Source organism: Peromyscus maniculatus, chromosome 1 (assembly GCF_049852395.1).
Source record: "Peromyscus maniculatus bairdii isolate BWxNUB_F1_BW_parent chromosome 1, HU_Pman_BW_mat_3.1, whole genome shotgun sequence".
Taxonomy (NCBI): Eukaryota; Metazoa; Chordata; class Mammalia; order Rodentia; family Cricetidae; genus Peromyscus; species Peromyscus maniculatus.
In genome coordinates, this window is record NC_134852.1 from 194,137,074 (window position 1) to 194,151,690 (window position 14,617).

Genomic DNA, 14,617 nt, shown 5'->3' on the forward strand with positions numbered 1-14,617 from the left:
CACTTGATTAGATTCCCTTTGTGAGACCCAAGCTCACACACACCAGCTACGGAAGAGCTGCCTTTTTGGTAGTATGTGGTAAGGTGGGTATGGATTTTCCTTCAGTCTGTGACTGAATGGAAGATGGATCAGAAGAGAATGTCTGGAAACCACTCAGATTCTGACATCAACGAAGACCTAACAAGCTTGGTGGTAAATGTGGATCTTGGAGGAAGCTTGTGACTCTTCGACAAGCCCTGTGGTGGAATGAATTTTGTGTGAGGAATGCTGCTGTGGCCCTGTTGCCGATGCCCCCCCTCGCCCCCCCCCACAGAAAAGCAGCATTGCCTTCCCTAACATCTTTCAAGCCCCTGAGTTCCTAGACCAGAAGACTTAACACTTGCCTCTACAGCCCCCCCCCCCCAAAAAAAAAGCCAACCTTGAACTCTACCTCTCAAGGAACAAAGTTCAGTACTTCACTGTTACCAGCTTTCCTGGGTCACCCTCCCTCCCTCCTTGAAAGGAAGCAGGGCTTCTTGGAAGATATGCTAAAATAAGCAGGCTGGTTTCAGGCTTCTTTGTAAAGACATCAATACCGGGTGATTGGCTCAGACCCATCCCTCCTTTACACCAGGCTCCCTAATGCATGTGGTTCCATTTCCTGAGAGAGGAGGGGCCAGGAAAGGCTTGGTCTGAGATAAATGTGATGCTGAGTGGTGATAATGGGGGTCAGGATTGGAAAACCTTTGTAAATCCTTAATAAATCTTTTGGCTACCCATTCTCGATTTCTGTGAGCAAGGCATGTAAACAGTGCCACCTCTTGGCAAGCTGTGGTTCCCCTCAGATTTTTAGCCCAAGGTCATGGGTGGAAATGCCCTAGCATGGGAGATACTAAACCCAGAAATCTTAGAGAATGAAAGGAACAGTATTAAGACACAGGCTACCAAAAATTGTACCAGCAGCATCATAGTGCCAAGGGAATTAAACCAAAACAGAAACTATTTAACAATGTGTATGTTGTAGCTGGCTGGTGGTGGCGCACAACTTTAATCCTAGCACTCAGGAGGCAGAAGTAGGAAGATCATTGTGAGTTTGAGGCCAGCCTGGTCTACAGAGTGAGTTCCAGGACAGCCAAGGCTACACAGAGAACCTTGCCCCCCCCCCTGGGGGGGGGCAGAATGTGTATGCTGGTCTCATCTCACAAGGAAAAGATATGAGCCAGAGCTCACTAATCAAGACAAGGCATACTCTATAAACTAGGTATGGCAAAAGCCCTAGGGTCCTCTGCTTCTGGTTGCCCGCTGGGGAAACACACCCAGAACAAATGCTGGGCTGATGGGTCAGGTGGCCTTAGCAGCACTTAAAAGGGAATCACACTGCACAACCAGATCCAGGAGAAAGAACAGGGGAGATGGGTGTGCTGTTAGTTTTCTGTCTACTTGACACAGCCAGAGTCACCTTCAGGAGGACCTCAGCTGAGAACACACCTCTATCAGATTGGCCTGTATTCTGTGGGGCATTTTCTCAATTACTGACTGATATGGGAAAATACACCCACATTAGGCCCAGCCCTGGGCCACCCCTGGACAAGGTGGTTCAGGAAGGTATAAGAAAACAAGCTGAGCAAGCAAGTAAGAAGCATTCCTCTCTGTTCTCTGCTTTGGTTCCTAGCTTGGTTCCCTCAATAACTGTTGGAGCCAGGAAGGGCTCAGTAGCTCTGCTGAATCATGGACAGGGATGCTGACAGAGGCTTGTGAACCGGGGCAGCTGAAGATGCAGCTCCAAGAACTGTCAGCCACTGCCTCCTATTCTGGGTCCCTGGTGCTCAACCCTGTGATGCTACCAACCATGGAGCATTCACTACTCCTTCCACGTCCTAATGCCATTTTTGGACTGGAGGAAGCCCTCCTGACACATGTTGACACTACTGGCCAGATTGCTGGGAGTTGGATAGGAAGGGGTCAAGTCACACTCAGTACGGCCCGTAGTCAGGTTTCTTATCCCTGGAGGGCAGAGATGAAAAACTCTGTTTTCAGGGTTGATGCATGGCCATGCACATTTATTCTATGCCTGGTTACAGAAGACCTTCCACATGTAGACCATGATCACCACTCTGCTCTCATGGCCACTTTGGGCAGAAAGCAGAGCACCTCACAGGGGCTCTCAGAGGTAGCAATGTCACATGGTTCCACCCCCAGATGTTGACAATGTTTCTAAGGACATTTGGACTTTCCAAATCCTATGCATCTTTCTAGGAACGGTGTCCTGGTTCCAATGAGTCCTTCTTTGTCCAGGTTTTGCAAGGCTCACACCTGGAGCTGGTGTTAAAACAGCATGAGGGCTGGAAAAGGGCCTTGGACTGTGGCAGAGAACAGCTCCATTCCCCCAAGGACTCAGTGCCGACCACGATCCTTTCTGTTGCGAAGTTTGTGTCCCGCCTGGGATCCCCGCTGAGCAGCTTTCACCAGACCTTTAAACTGTCCCTGCAGCTTCACCTTTTTCCTGCAGGAAGAAAGAACAAGAGCTGATCTCACTGAGAACAGAAGCTCTCTCTCTCCTTACAGTGTTGGCGTGTGGTGGTGCATGCCTGCAATCCCGGCTCTTGGAAGGCTAAGGATGGCAAGTTCAATGACAGCCTGAGATCCCGCACAGGAAACCTGGTCTCAATAGAAAAACAAAATCAGATGATGGGCACCCCTGGCAGAGACAGAGTGACATAAGCGGACAGTCCTATGTCCTGACCTGGCTATTGCACAAAATCCCCATCCATCCTTCCACTAACAAACTTAGACAAGGTCAAGGCTCACTCTATCCAACCAGCCTTTCCTCAAAAGGCCATCTGCAGATGCCTCCCTGTGAATTCCATTTGGAACTAATTTCCATAGGAATATAACATTTGCAAGCACTCTTACACACCTCATATGGTCCCCACACCTATACCCAAAAGTCCCATTTAATAGTCTAAGTAAAATAACTAATTTTCCAACAAGATTAGAAGAGCAAATTATGGAAAACTATTAAAGATAGTGACTGTGTAGAATGTATATATTCCAGAATCTCTGTGACCTAAGATCATGATTTATTTTATTTTTAAGAAGAGAGAGCCCGGGCCAGGCGGTGTGGCACATGCGCCTTTAATCCCAGCACTCCGGAGGCAGAGCCAGGCAGATCTCCATGAGTTCGAGGCCAGCCTGGGCTACAGAGTGAGATCCAGGACAGGCACCAAAACTACACAGAGAAACCCTGTCTTGAAAAAAAACAAAACAAAACACAAAAGAAGAAGAAGAGAGAAGGTGTAGATTTAAGGGAGAAATTCCTAAGAAGGAGAAGAGCTCCAAAGAAGGAACATCTGACAAGTTTTCACTGTTGTATTTTTCAGATGATTTTATGTGTTTGAATATTTTGCTTGCATGTGTGCAAGTATACAACATGTGTGCCTAGTGCCTGCAGAGGTAGGCTAGAAGGACGCATCAGATCCCCTGGAACTGGAGTTATAACTGATTGTGAGCTGCCATGTGGGTGCTGGGAATTGAACCTGGGTCCTCTGCAAGAGCAACAAATGTTCCTAACCAATAAGCCAAATTTTCCATCCCCAAGATTGGGTTTTACAAGATAGTTAAGTAAGGCATAGTAACTCACACCTGTAACCCTAGCACCTGAGAGTCTAATTCAGGAAGATCAAGAGCTCAAGGTCAGCGGGCTACAGACATGGCTCAAGGTGAAGAGCACATAATGGTCTTACAGAGGATCCAAATTCAATTCCCAACATTTACCTTTAGTGGCTCACAACTGCCCGTAACTCTAGCTTTAGGGTACCCAATACCCTTTTCTGGTTTTTCCCAGAAACTGCCCTCATGTGTACATAATCGCACACAAACACATAAATCTTTTGTTCCCCCTTCAAGACAGGGTTTCTGTGTAGCCTTGGCTGTCCCAAAACTAACTCTATAGACCAGATTGACCTCAAACTCAGAGATCTGCCTGCCTCTGCCTCCTGAGTGCTGGGATTAAAGGTGTTTGTCACTACTGCCTGGCCAATAAATCTTAAAAAAAAAAAAAAAAGGTTCAAGGCCAGTGTTGTGGAATATTAGTTTTAGATGGATTACATTCATTTATGCTGTGGAACATTTGTTTAATGATGCAAAGATGTGTTGCATTCTTTTATGTTGCATTCTTTTATGTTGCATTTGTTGAACTCTTTGAAGTTGTGTTACTTTGCCTATCTAAAACACTTGATGGTCTAATAAAGAGCTGAATGGCCAATAGTTAGGCAGGAGAGAGAAATAGGTGGGGCTGGCATGCAGAGAGAATAAATAGGAGGAGAAGAGGGAAGAGCACAAAAAGGAGAGAGAACACCAAGGGCCAGCCACCCAGCCAGCCACCCAGCCAGCCAGCCAGCCACCCAGCCAGCCAGCCATGGAGTAAGAAGGAAAAAAAGGAATAAAGAAATAGAGAAAGACAAAACCCTTGAGGCAATTTGAGGGATAATTTAAGTTAAGAAAAGCTGGCTAGAAACAAGGTACACTAAGGCCAGGCATTCATAAGTAAGAATAAGTCTCCGTGTGTTTATTTGAGAGCTGGGTGGTGGGCCCCCAAAGAGATTAAAAAAACAAAACAAATAAAAACTACATTTTGGCGCCTAATGTTGTTTTGCATTCAATACGGTGGCTGCCCTTAAGCAACCACTGTCCCAAGCAGCAACTGCAACTCCGCAGCTACCAGCAGCAGCTTCAGTTTGGCCACACTGGCTGCAGCCAGGCGGGAATTCTGTTCCCCCAGGCACTGGCTCTATCATGGCTGCTAAAGGAAACTTGACTAAATCTCTATCCTTCTACAGAAGGCAGGATCCAAAGGTTGAGGTAAATTCTGCTTGCTTGGAGAGGATGAATAGCAAGTAGCTAATCTTCTCTCCTTGCTCATGTCTCCTAAAAAAGGGGGGCACCTTGCTGCTCACCCCACCCACTTAAGAACCCTAGCTACACTTAGTTCCTCCCTGCCACTTCCTATCAGCTAGTTGCTGACTCAGCCTCCTGACCTCAAGTTAATTTTATTTAATCAAACAAATGAAACATGTCTTTACATCATTAACAAAAGCAGCAGAAATAAATGTAAGACACCTTTACACAGTTAAAATAATATTTCACAACAGGCCAGTCTTGGCTAGATAGTGAGATTGAGGCCAATAACAGCAACATGGGACAGGCACATGACATAACATAAACACACACACACACACACACACACACACACACACACACGGAGAAGAGTTCAAGTTAACAATACTGTACATGTAAGTACATGTTAAAAAATAAAGCTGGGCAGTGGTATTGCACAGCACTTGGGAAGCAGAGGCAGGCAGATCTCTAGGTTTGATGACAACCTGGTCTTAATTCACCTTCCAGGACAGTCAAGGTTACACAGAGAGAAGAAACCTTGTCTCAAAAAAAATCCAATAAATAAATAAATACAAATAAGAATAATGGGGCTTGTCCAATGGCTCAGCTGGCAAAGACACTTGACAGCTGGCAAGCTTGATGACCATAGTTTAATCCCTGGAACCCACATGATGGGAGGAGAGCTGACTCACACAAGTTGTCTTTCACATACACACACTGCTGTGGATGATTGATTGATAAATAAAACACTGATTGGCCAGTAGCCAGGCAGGAAGTATAGGTGGGACTAGCAGAGAGGAGAATTGGGAGAACAGGAAGGCAGAGAGGAGGAGACACCAGCCTGCCGTCCAGGGAGCATCATGTAAAGGCAGCAGGTAATGCCACGGAACACATGATGACATATAGATTAACAGAAATGGGCTGAGTGTAAGAGTAAGAGCTAGACAATGGTAGGCCTGAGCTAATGGCCGAGCAGTTTAAATATTATAAGCGTCTGTATATTTATTTTATAAGTGGGCTACGGGACTGCCAGGGCTTGGCGGGATCCGGAGAGAAAAATTCCAGCTACAACACACAAAACAATGAATATAAAAAAAAAATAAAATAAAAATAGGGCTGGGCAGTATTTGGTGGGTAAAGCATTTACTGCACAAGGTGGGATCCCCAGCATCCATGTAAACAGCCAGGTGTGGTGGCTGCACCTGCAATCTCAGGGGTGCTGAGGACTGGACAGTCACTGAGTTCCAGGTATAGAGATAGGAACTGCCTCAACAGAGGATAAGGTAAGGAGCAATAGGAACAACCTTCACATTCATACACAAGAGGCACAGGCACTCACATACACACAACAAAAAATAAATAACCACAAGAGACCTGAGTAAGAAAGACCCTGCCCTGTGTGGAGCCGACTAACTCACACGTCACCATACCTGCGATTGAGCTTGGTTCTGTTGAGTGGGATGTAAGCATACGGATCAAGTCGGCCCTTCTTCTTCACATCACCCTTTGCTTTCTGCTCATCCAGAGAAACAGTAAAAGCAAAAACAAACAAAAATCAAAATCCCAAAGTCAGAGTCAGTCAGAGTGTGGGGTCCCTTCCCTGTCCCTGATTTCAGTTAGCCTAATGTTCCCCTTCTCCCCTTCATTTTCTCCTTCAGATGATATCAACAGGCTTCTCTGTCTCTAAGGTCATTTGTCAATTTTTTTTGTCTCTAAGGCCATTTCAAATGCCACATGCCCTAAGTGCCCCTTGTCTTTTCTGCCCTGTATGACTCAAAAAAGCACCCAGGATGGTGATGGGCACAGTTCTTCCTTGCCCTTCATCATCCTCCTGGTACCAGGAGGCCCACACCCTGCCCACAGCTCTCACCTTGGCCTTGTATTCGGCTCCAGGCGTACCCTTCTTGGCCGCAGGTCGATGGATGCCAGAGCCTCCAGCTATAGAGAAGCACAAAGATCACAAATCAGGCAGAACCAGAGTGACCCTCCTCTGGGAGGCAGGAAGTACGTCTCTCAAAGAGCCTCTGGGAAGATGATGGACAGAAGACAAGGAACTTGGTTCCACATCCTGGCACGAAATGACTAAAGTGCTCCCTTGAAGAGACACTGCCCAGTGACTCCCAGGAACACATACGCTCTGTACTGATATAAAATGACCCACATTCTCCAAAGTTACACAGGATCTATCTGTAAAACTCCTAACCCCTGCCTGTGGACAGGGCATTTCGCATGCTCCACCCAGTTCTGACTCTGGTACAGAAGCAACTACCTACCCCACTGAGCGGTGAGAACTAGAGATAATTGAGGCAAGAAAACTTGCCCAGGGTCAGCTTGTCACTTCTGGCCTGGACTTCAAAAGTCATGGATAGAATCCTGCAATGTATCTCAGAAAGCCCCTCCAAGACGTGAATCTGGAACCCCAGCAGTGTGACAGAACAAGGTTACACAGCTAAGTAACAGCTGGGCAAGTTGTCCTGAGCCCAGGCTTCTTGTCCCATGGATTATAAATGTCCTTTGTCCACAATATCATCTTAGTACAGGAAGGAGCCAGGCTCTGAATGCAGGGACAGAAGTCATAGGTCCTGCAGTAGGGTTAGTATGACATGGGGCCCAGAGGACATACTGCTACAAGAATGAGAGATTGAGCTGGGTGGATCTCTGTGAGTTCAAGGCCAGCCTGGTCTACAGAGCGAGATCCAGGACACGAACCAAAACTACACAGAGGAACCCTGTCTCCAAAAACCAAAAAAAGAAAAAAAAAAAAAAAAAGAACGAGAGACTGCCTCCATAGCTCTGGATCTCCAGGTGCTTTATGGCAGAAACCCAGGGCAGAGCCCTGTGGTGTACCTCAGGCAGCAGAGGAGCCACCCTGCTGCTAGAGAGGAACCCTTTGACCAGGGTTCTAATCTTGGAGCATACAAGAGAGGCTAACACTTCACAAGCCTCATGGAAGGATGGCTGGGCGGGGAGGAGCTTGCCAAAAGGGCTAGATTTACTATGCACAAACCTAACTCTTAGGTTCTCTAAGGCCCGTATCTCCCGCTCCCCCAGCCTAGTCCTGAGTGTTAGATCAGCCAATCTGTGTACTGTCAATTGAGTGCAGCAACTTCATAGCTCTGCTTCCCTCTCTATAACTCCACAGCCTGATGCAGGTACAGGGAAACTAACTGTCCCATGAAAAGAAAGAATACCTCACCTTGGTACCGAGGCGGGATCTCCAGCTCATCCTCCTCATCTTCCCTCTGCCGCTTAAGCTTCTTTTTCTATAGAAAGAGGCAGCAAGCAAAGGATGTCAGGCAGGGAGTCAGTAAGCAAAGGATGCCCTACATCCTTCAGAGTACACGGTACTAAGGGCAGGGACAGAAGCACTGGCCTGCCTTGATGACAAGGCCCTTTGCCAAGCTCTCATCCCCAGCTGCACGGGAAATGCAAGCCCACAAGGGGAGTGATTATCTCCTATCATACAACTGGGGGAATCTCGCCCACATTCTGACAACTGGACTTCCCTCTTCACACTGAACTTCACACCCTGGAGCTATTAAAAGAGGCTGCTGCTGTCAGGTCCTTGTCTTCTCACAGGCAAGCAAGGTTCCAAGCCTCTCTGACTACCTCTTTCCCTCTCTAGTCCCTGGGTAGGTGGGAGATCCTGGACCAAGCTATTCATTACAGTCCTTCAATGGTTCACAGACAATAGGTTCACAGAAGTTGTAAGTCACTGGGACACATGGACTCATCCAATTATGACATAGAACATGCTAATACTTTTTTTTTTTTTTTTTTTTTTTTGGTTTTTCGAGACAGGGTTTCTCTGTGTAGCTTTGCGCCTTTCCTGGGACTTACTTGGTAGCCCAGGCTGGCCTCGAACTCACAGAGATCCACCTGGCTCTGCCTCCCGAGTGCTGGGACATGCTAATACTTCTTACTGCACCTACTGCATGCCTGGTGCCAACGTTAGGGATGCATAGGAAGGAAAGATGACCAGCCACCAGGCAGCCCACAGGGATATTTGGGCTTAGGCATTAGCAATCAAGTAAGCACACCATAGAGTGGGTAGGTAGGGGTGTGGGTAGGTCAGCCAGGTGTAACCTAGTTCCCAAAGCTCGCTCCTATCCTGTGGTTTGTGACACCAGCCTGGAAGCTTTGTGAGTCTGTAGGTGAGCTGAGGACCAGGGGTGCCAGGTCAAAAGATCAGGTTGAACATGTGTCCAGGAATATGGATGCCAGATCCACTGTCTGTAACACAGAACTCTGGATATCTAGCGAGTACCAGAAAGTGGACATGTGGGGCTTTGGCTGCACAACAGAGGATGATGGCTGAGCTTTACCCTAGTTCCATTGGTGCATAGCCAAGGCTAGCCCACTAACTGGTCTTCCACTGAGAATGCCTTATCCCCTAGCATCTCATGCTCCCAGAACCATGCAAACAAGAAGACTCAGCAAATGCCAGAGAGCCTTGGGTTGTTAGTGGCAGAGGCTGACTTGTCAGGAACCAACCACTAATGTGGTCACCCCTAGAATCCTCTTACTGCCTTAAGGAAAGATGTCTAATCTTGCCAGCTCTGAGCTGAGGGCCATCTACAGAGACTATTGCCAGTCTTTGCTGGCCAGAAATAAAAGGCAGCTGTCAAGAGATCTCCAGCCCCCCAGGAAAGTTCCAGAAAAGCCAGAGAGGCCCCAACCAGAATAATTTCTGGGAAAATAAACAATGATCATAAAGGACAGCTATGGCTCACTGAGCATCCCCAAGTGCCGAGCTCTCTACACACCAAGGAGTCTACACAGAACCCTGGGTCCAGGGACAGGCTCCCTCACAGCTTCCTACTGCATGCAAAGTGAGACTAGACTGAGGGGGCCTGGGAAGGGCAGAACCCAGGCCACGGAATGAGCCCTGGTAAGCAGAGCTGGGCCACGCTGGAATGGTCTGTGGAGGGGAGGGTCACACAGGTGTGCGACAGAGGCACAAATGACTACCCCAGGGCATCCTCCTCACCCTCTTCATTCCTGACTTTCCTACATGGTTTTCACTCAGTTCTCCAAACGGCATTCTACACTCGGATACATTCTTCTTCTTTGTCTTTTTTTTTTTTTTTTTTTTTTTAAGATTTATTTGTTTTTATTTTGTTTGTATGAGTATTTTGCCTGTATATATATGTATGTATACGACATGTGTGTCTGGTGCCCATGGAGGCCAGAAAAGGGTGTTGGATCTCCGGGCACTGGAGTTATGGATAGTTGTAAACCAATATGTAGGTGCTGGGAACCAAATCCAGGTCCTCTGCAAGAGTGAGAAGTCCTCTTAACCACTAAGCCACCACTCCAGCCCTGTGATACATTCTTAACTATAAATTAGCTCCTGGCTCCTGGTTTACCAGAAGGCACGTGGGGAAGCTTGCCACATGCCAAGCTCTAATCGGATTCACTTCACATGCCCGTCCACTCTGCCCCAGTAATCTTAAACTCTGAGGGAGTTGCGCAGATGCAGTGTTTGTTTGTGTGTGAGGATTGGGGTCTGGGAGCTGTGGGCCAGGATGAGGCCACAAACTACTCACACTTCTGACACCAGCATCTTCCATCAAGTCATCAATCATCTCTTCATCTTGCCCTGGAGTCAGAAGCAGACAGGCTCATGAGCACTCACCCGGGCATCCCCAACCTGCCTCACTGCCTGCCCCCTGTTGCAGGACAGGACATTCAATCCCACCGTGAACCCAAGTCTGCATTTGTGTTAGTTAAATAAATCAGCCTTGGGTCAGGGGGCAGAGCCAGCAACTGGTTGACAGAAAGTGATCCTAGAGAGTCAGAGAGAGCCTGGAGATGAATAGAGACACACCGGAAGCAGCAGGGAGGGACTTTGAGTGTGGAGGTCTTTTTTGGTTTGGCGGAACAGAAGGATGCTCTCTTTCTGAAACACCAGAGAGAGGAAAGGTCAGCTAGCTGCTTCTCAACCTCTCTGAACTAGCAGGTGTTCACCCCAGCCTCTGACTCCCGAGTCTTAGTGATAAATAGAACCAGAGAGATTTAATTAAAAACTACATTTGGTGACAGTGGTGGAAGGCGGATCCAACAGGAAGTGAAAGCCCCACCCACCCGGGCCACTGGCTGAGAAGCAGTTGCTGGCGGAAACAGCAGTAGGTTCAGGTGCAGCTGCTGTGTCAACAGAAAGACGACACTCCCTCCTGGCACAGCAGGGAGAAGGGACATCAACTCCAGTCCCAGAAAACTGCCCTCCTCAGACCTGTGTCCTCTTTCCACGGGAGATCAAACTGCTCCCTCCACTCCCAGACCATATGGCCCCTTCAAGATGTGAGTGACTCAAGGAGAGCCCCCAGACTCCTGGGAGTCAGCCCCACCCCATGCATGTCCCCACTTAGCAAAAGGACAATTTACCCTCCTACTCCAAAAGCATTTTCCCACTCTGTGTACTGGCACCAAGTGAGAATAAGAGAAGAAGTATGAATCTGACCATCTGCAGGAAAGAGATTCCAGCAAAGCAAAGCAACAGCCACAGGACAATAAAGACAGCTCGTGTGGGGCTGGGAATGGAGCTCCGTGGAGCACTGCTCCGTGGAGCACGTACCATGGGCTGGGTTCAGCCCCCAGCATGCAAGAAAATGAGCCAGCCTGTGATTAAAGGTGTACAGAAGGAAGACAGTTGCCTTGTAGGAGTTCTGTGGGGGTGAGGCCTAGTGGCTAAGGGACCCTGGAGAAGCTACAAAGAACCAGTATGGGATCCTACAGAACAGAGGGGCTTGGAAAGGCAGGGAGAGGGGGGGGCATCCCCACCAGTTAGTGGTCACCAAGTGCACAAGAGCCTGAAGAGTACAAAGGCTGGGAGGGAACAGAGAAGAGACAGCCGAAGGAAGAGCACAAGCCCCATTTATATCAAGCATAGACAGGAGCTAGACAGACAAGCAGCTGACGAGTGATGCGTGGAGGAGCTGTATGAGCAGACACTTGTCCCCACAGAATTAGGGACAGAATCAAGAGCTTCACGCATTCTAGACAAGTGCATGCTCAGTTTGGGAAGGCTAACACTTTTGGAAGACACAGGTATGGAGAGGACATGGAGAGACCACTAAACGTGTTGAGCGGTCCTGCCTGAGGGACAGTTGTACAACACGGATGTTGTGAAGCTAGCAGTATCCCAGAGGCTGGCTCTTGCTCTAAATCAGCTACAGGGCTCAGCCAGTTTCTATTAAAACCAAACCAACCCGAACAACTAAAAGGATAAGGAAGCCGGGCATGGTGGCGCACACCTTTGGTCCCAGCACTTGGGAAGCAGAGACAGATAGATCTTTGTGAGTTCGAGACCAGCCTTGTCTAAAGAATGAGTTCCAGAACACAAAGAAATCTTGTCTCAAAACAACAACAACAACAAAAAGGAATAAGGAAAAAGGAGCAGAGGAGATGATCACATCTGCCCCAGTGCGGGGAGTTTCCTCCAAGTCTGTTTGTTTTTTTTTTTTAAAGATTTATTTATTTATTATGTATACAGAAGAGGGCGCCAGATCTCATTACAGATGGTTGTGAGCCACCATGTGGTTGCTGGGAATTGAACTCAGGACCTCTGGAAGAGCAGTCGGTGCTCTTAACCGCTGAGCCATCTCTCCAGCCCCCTCCACGTCTGGTTTAAATTATATGTATGTATACTACATAAAAAAGGTCATAGGTAAATTAATAAATAGGTATAGATAGTATATGAAATAAAAATGTTTAGTATGGTCAGGAAAAAACTGAGGAGTCAGAATGCTCAGGAGTGACCTTAGATGTAAGCTCAGCTCTATTCCCTATGCTTCCTCAATACCTGGGCACTGTGTGAACAGGCCAGGAGCCCCAGTGAACACATGAGTATCAGGCCAGCACAGCCCTAGCCCTAGCTGCCGGAGCAGCTGTTCCTGGGGTCGGGGGCACGGGACCCTACCTTTAGTGCCGTCTTCTTCCTCCACCTTGTCACCATCTTCCTCCTCGCGTATGATCAAGCGGCCATCAGCGCTCACCTTGAAGCCATGGTCCTTCTTCCTGCCTTGCCTGGGTCCAGGCTGGGTGGCTAGTGAAGAAGATTGGCATGAGGTGGTGGTAGGCCAGTCCTAACCAACTCATACCATCTTCCCTTGGAACCCACACACACCAAAGCTCCCCCTGCCTACAGGAACCCAGCAACAAGGCAGGTCCACTCTGGGCTCCTCTGTCAGCTGTTTCTTGCTCACCAAGGACTCGCTGGGCCACCTTGGGATCCAGGAAATTGAGGGGCTCATCCCCACCACCTTCCTTCAGCCATGCTCGGCTTCTCTGCCGTGCCAGCTTCCGCTGCTCCTTGCTCTGGCCTCGTTCCTCTTCCTCATCTTCATCCTCAGAGTCAGCCAAAATCTCCTCGATGCTAAATTAGAGAAGTCCAACACCTAAGCCCTCCTGGGAGGGGTGCGGACTTAAGGCATTGCTAGGACAGGTTTGGGGCGAGGGTAGACTAGGGCCTCAAGGAGTGAGCCATGGTCTTACCTGTCGCCTTTGCTCTGGACAGGCTCCTCTTTTTCTTCCTCCTCTTCTTCCTCTTCCATAGCAGCCTGGCTCAGGGCACGATGCTTCTTGGCCCGGGTCTCAGCTTTGCGGATGTTGACCAGGACTTTGTGGTATTCTGCAGGTAGCAGACCCTTCACCAGCTCAAACCTGAGTGGGGCAGAGAAGGGTTGTCCAGAGGCACTTTCCAGGCATCCCTCCCCAGGGGCAGGAGCTGTTCAGGAACTAGTAAGCCTTTCTTGTGACCCCTGAAAGACTAAGAATCCCACACCCCAACTCTACCCCACTCAAGTGCACAGACCCAAACTTGCGGATGAACTTGATGAACAGGTTCCGAAGCTTCATCCGGAAGTGCCGCCGCATGTCGTCTGACAACTTCCCGATGGCTTCCATCTAACAGGCAGAGCACATGGCGTCAGAGGGGGGAGGAGCAGGGCCTGTCTCCCACCCGGCCCACCTTTCCCTGCTGTCCAGACCAATGAATGCACAGTACAGCTGGGCCCGGCGAAGAGGGGAGGTGCCAGCTGCCCTGTTCTCGGCTCACCCCTTCCTTGGCTCAACTACGCTTGCTTCATTTGGAATCGCACCTTTCCTCTAGGCCCTCCCTCGTAACACATCTGTGGTCATCCTTTCAAGGTGACAACACTCTCCACATGTTCTTCCAATGGATCTTTACAGCAACTAGACGGGACAGCTACTACCAGTACTAAGGCACAGGCTATGAGCTGAGGCACAGGCTCACCATAAAGGTACCACCTAATTCACTCATTCTACTTCGCCAGACACTCTCCAGCATCTCACAGTCTCACGTTCCCTTTCTATCATGCAGTCATGCTCTTCCTGCCTAGTATGGGTGGCAGACCTTCTTATCAGTAAGGTCTCCAGTGGGGTCAGGGAACAAGGTCCCCACATATCCTTTGAAGGGATTTTTATAAGTTCTAAATGTAGGTAGATATAATAGATCTCTACTCTAGCCATTTCTTAAATCTCTGGTTCCTGGTTAGGCTGTAGGCTTTCGGAAGACATCTATCTCTGCTCCCTTCCTTGAGGTCAAGGCTTGACTCAGTAGCAACATGCAAGCGGATGGCAAGCACCATGTGAGTCAACCAGCTGGGAGTGAGAAATGAGGACAGCAGGTAAGCAAACTAGTCCAATTGCGGGGAGTGAGGGGGAGGCTCCCCTGGGAAAAAGTCTGGAGACACAACCCAGAGGGGCTCTCTGTGTCCCT

The 14,617-nt window shown here is 48.6% G+C and overlaps 1 protein-coding gene across 1 annotated transcript in view; it reads right to left on the reverse strand.

Moving 5' to 3' along the window:
- Positions 1 to 2,009: 2,009 nt before the first annotated feature.
- The window catches only part of Rrp12 (ribosomal RNA processing 12 homolog), a 56,580-nt gene continuing 43,972 nt past the window's right edge, over positions 2,010 to 14,617 (reverse strand). Inside the window, exons 27-35 of the mRNA XM_006990458.4 lie at positions 13,691 to 13,782; positions 13,372 to 13,539; positions 13,083 to 13,252; positions 12,797 to 12,922; positions 10,425 to 10,477; positions 8,072 to 8,138; positions 6,746 to 6,813; positions 6,306 to 6,388; positions 2,010 to 2,482 (exon numbers count right to left, since the gene is read on the reverse strand). Of these exons, the coding sequence (XP_006990520.1) occupies positions 2,374 to 2,482; positions 6,306 to 6,388; positions 6,746 to 6,813; positions 8,072 to 8,138; positions 10,425 to 10,477; positions 12,797 to 12,922; positions 13,083 to 13,252; positions 13,372 to 13,539; positions 13,691 to 13,782 (936 nt within the window). The 3' untranslated portion in view covers positions 2,010 to 2,373. The remainder of the gene's footprint in view (positions 2,483 to 6,305; positions 6,389 to 6,745; positions 6,814 to 8,071; positions 8,139 to 10,424; positions 10,478 to 12,796; positions 12,923 to 13,082; positions 13,253 to 13,371; positions 13,540 to 13,690; positions 13,783 to 14,617) is intronic.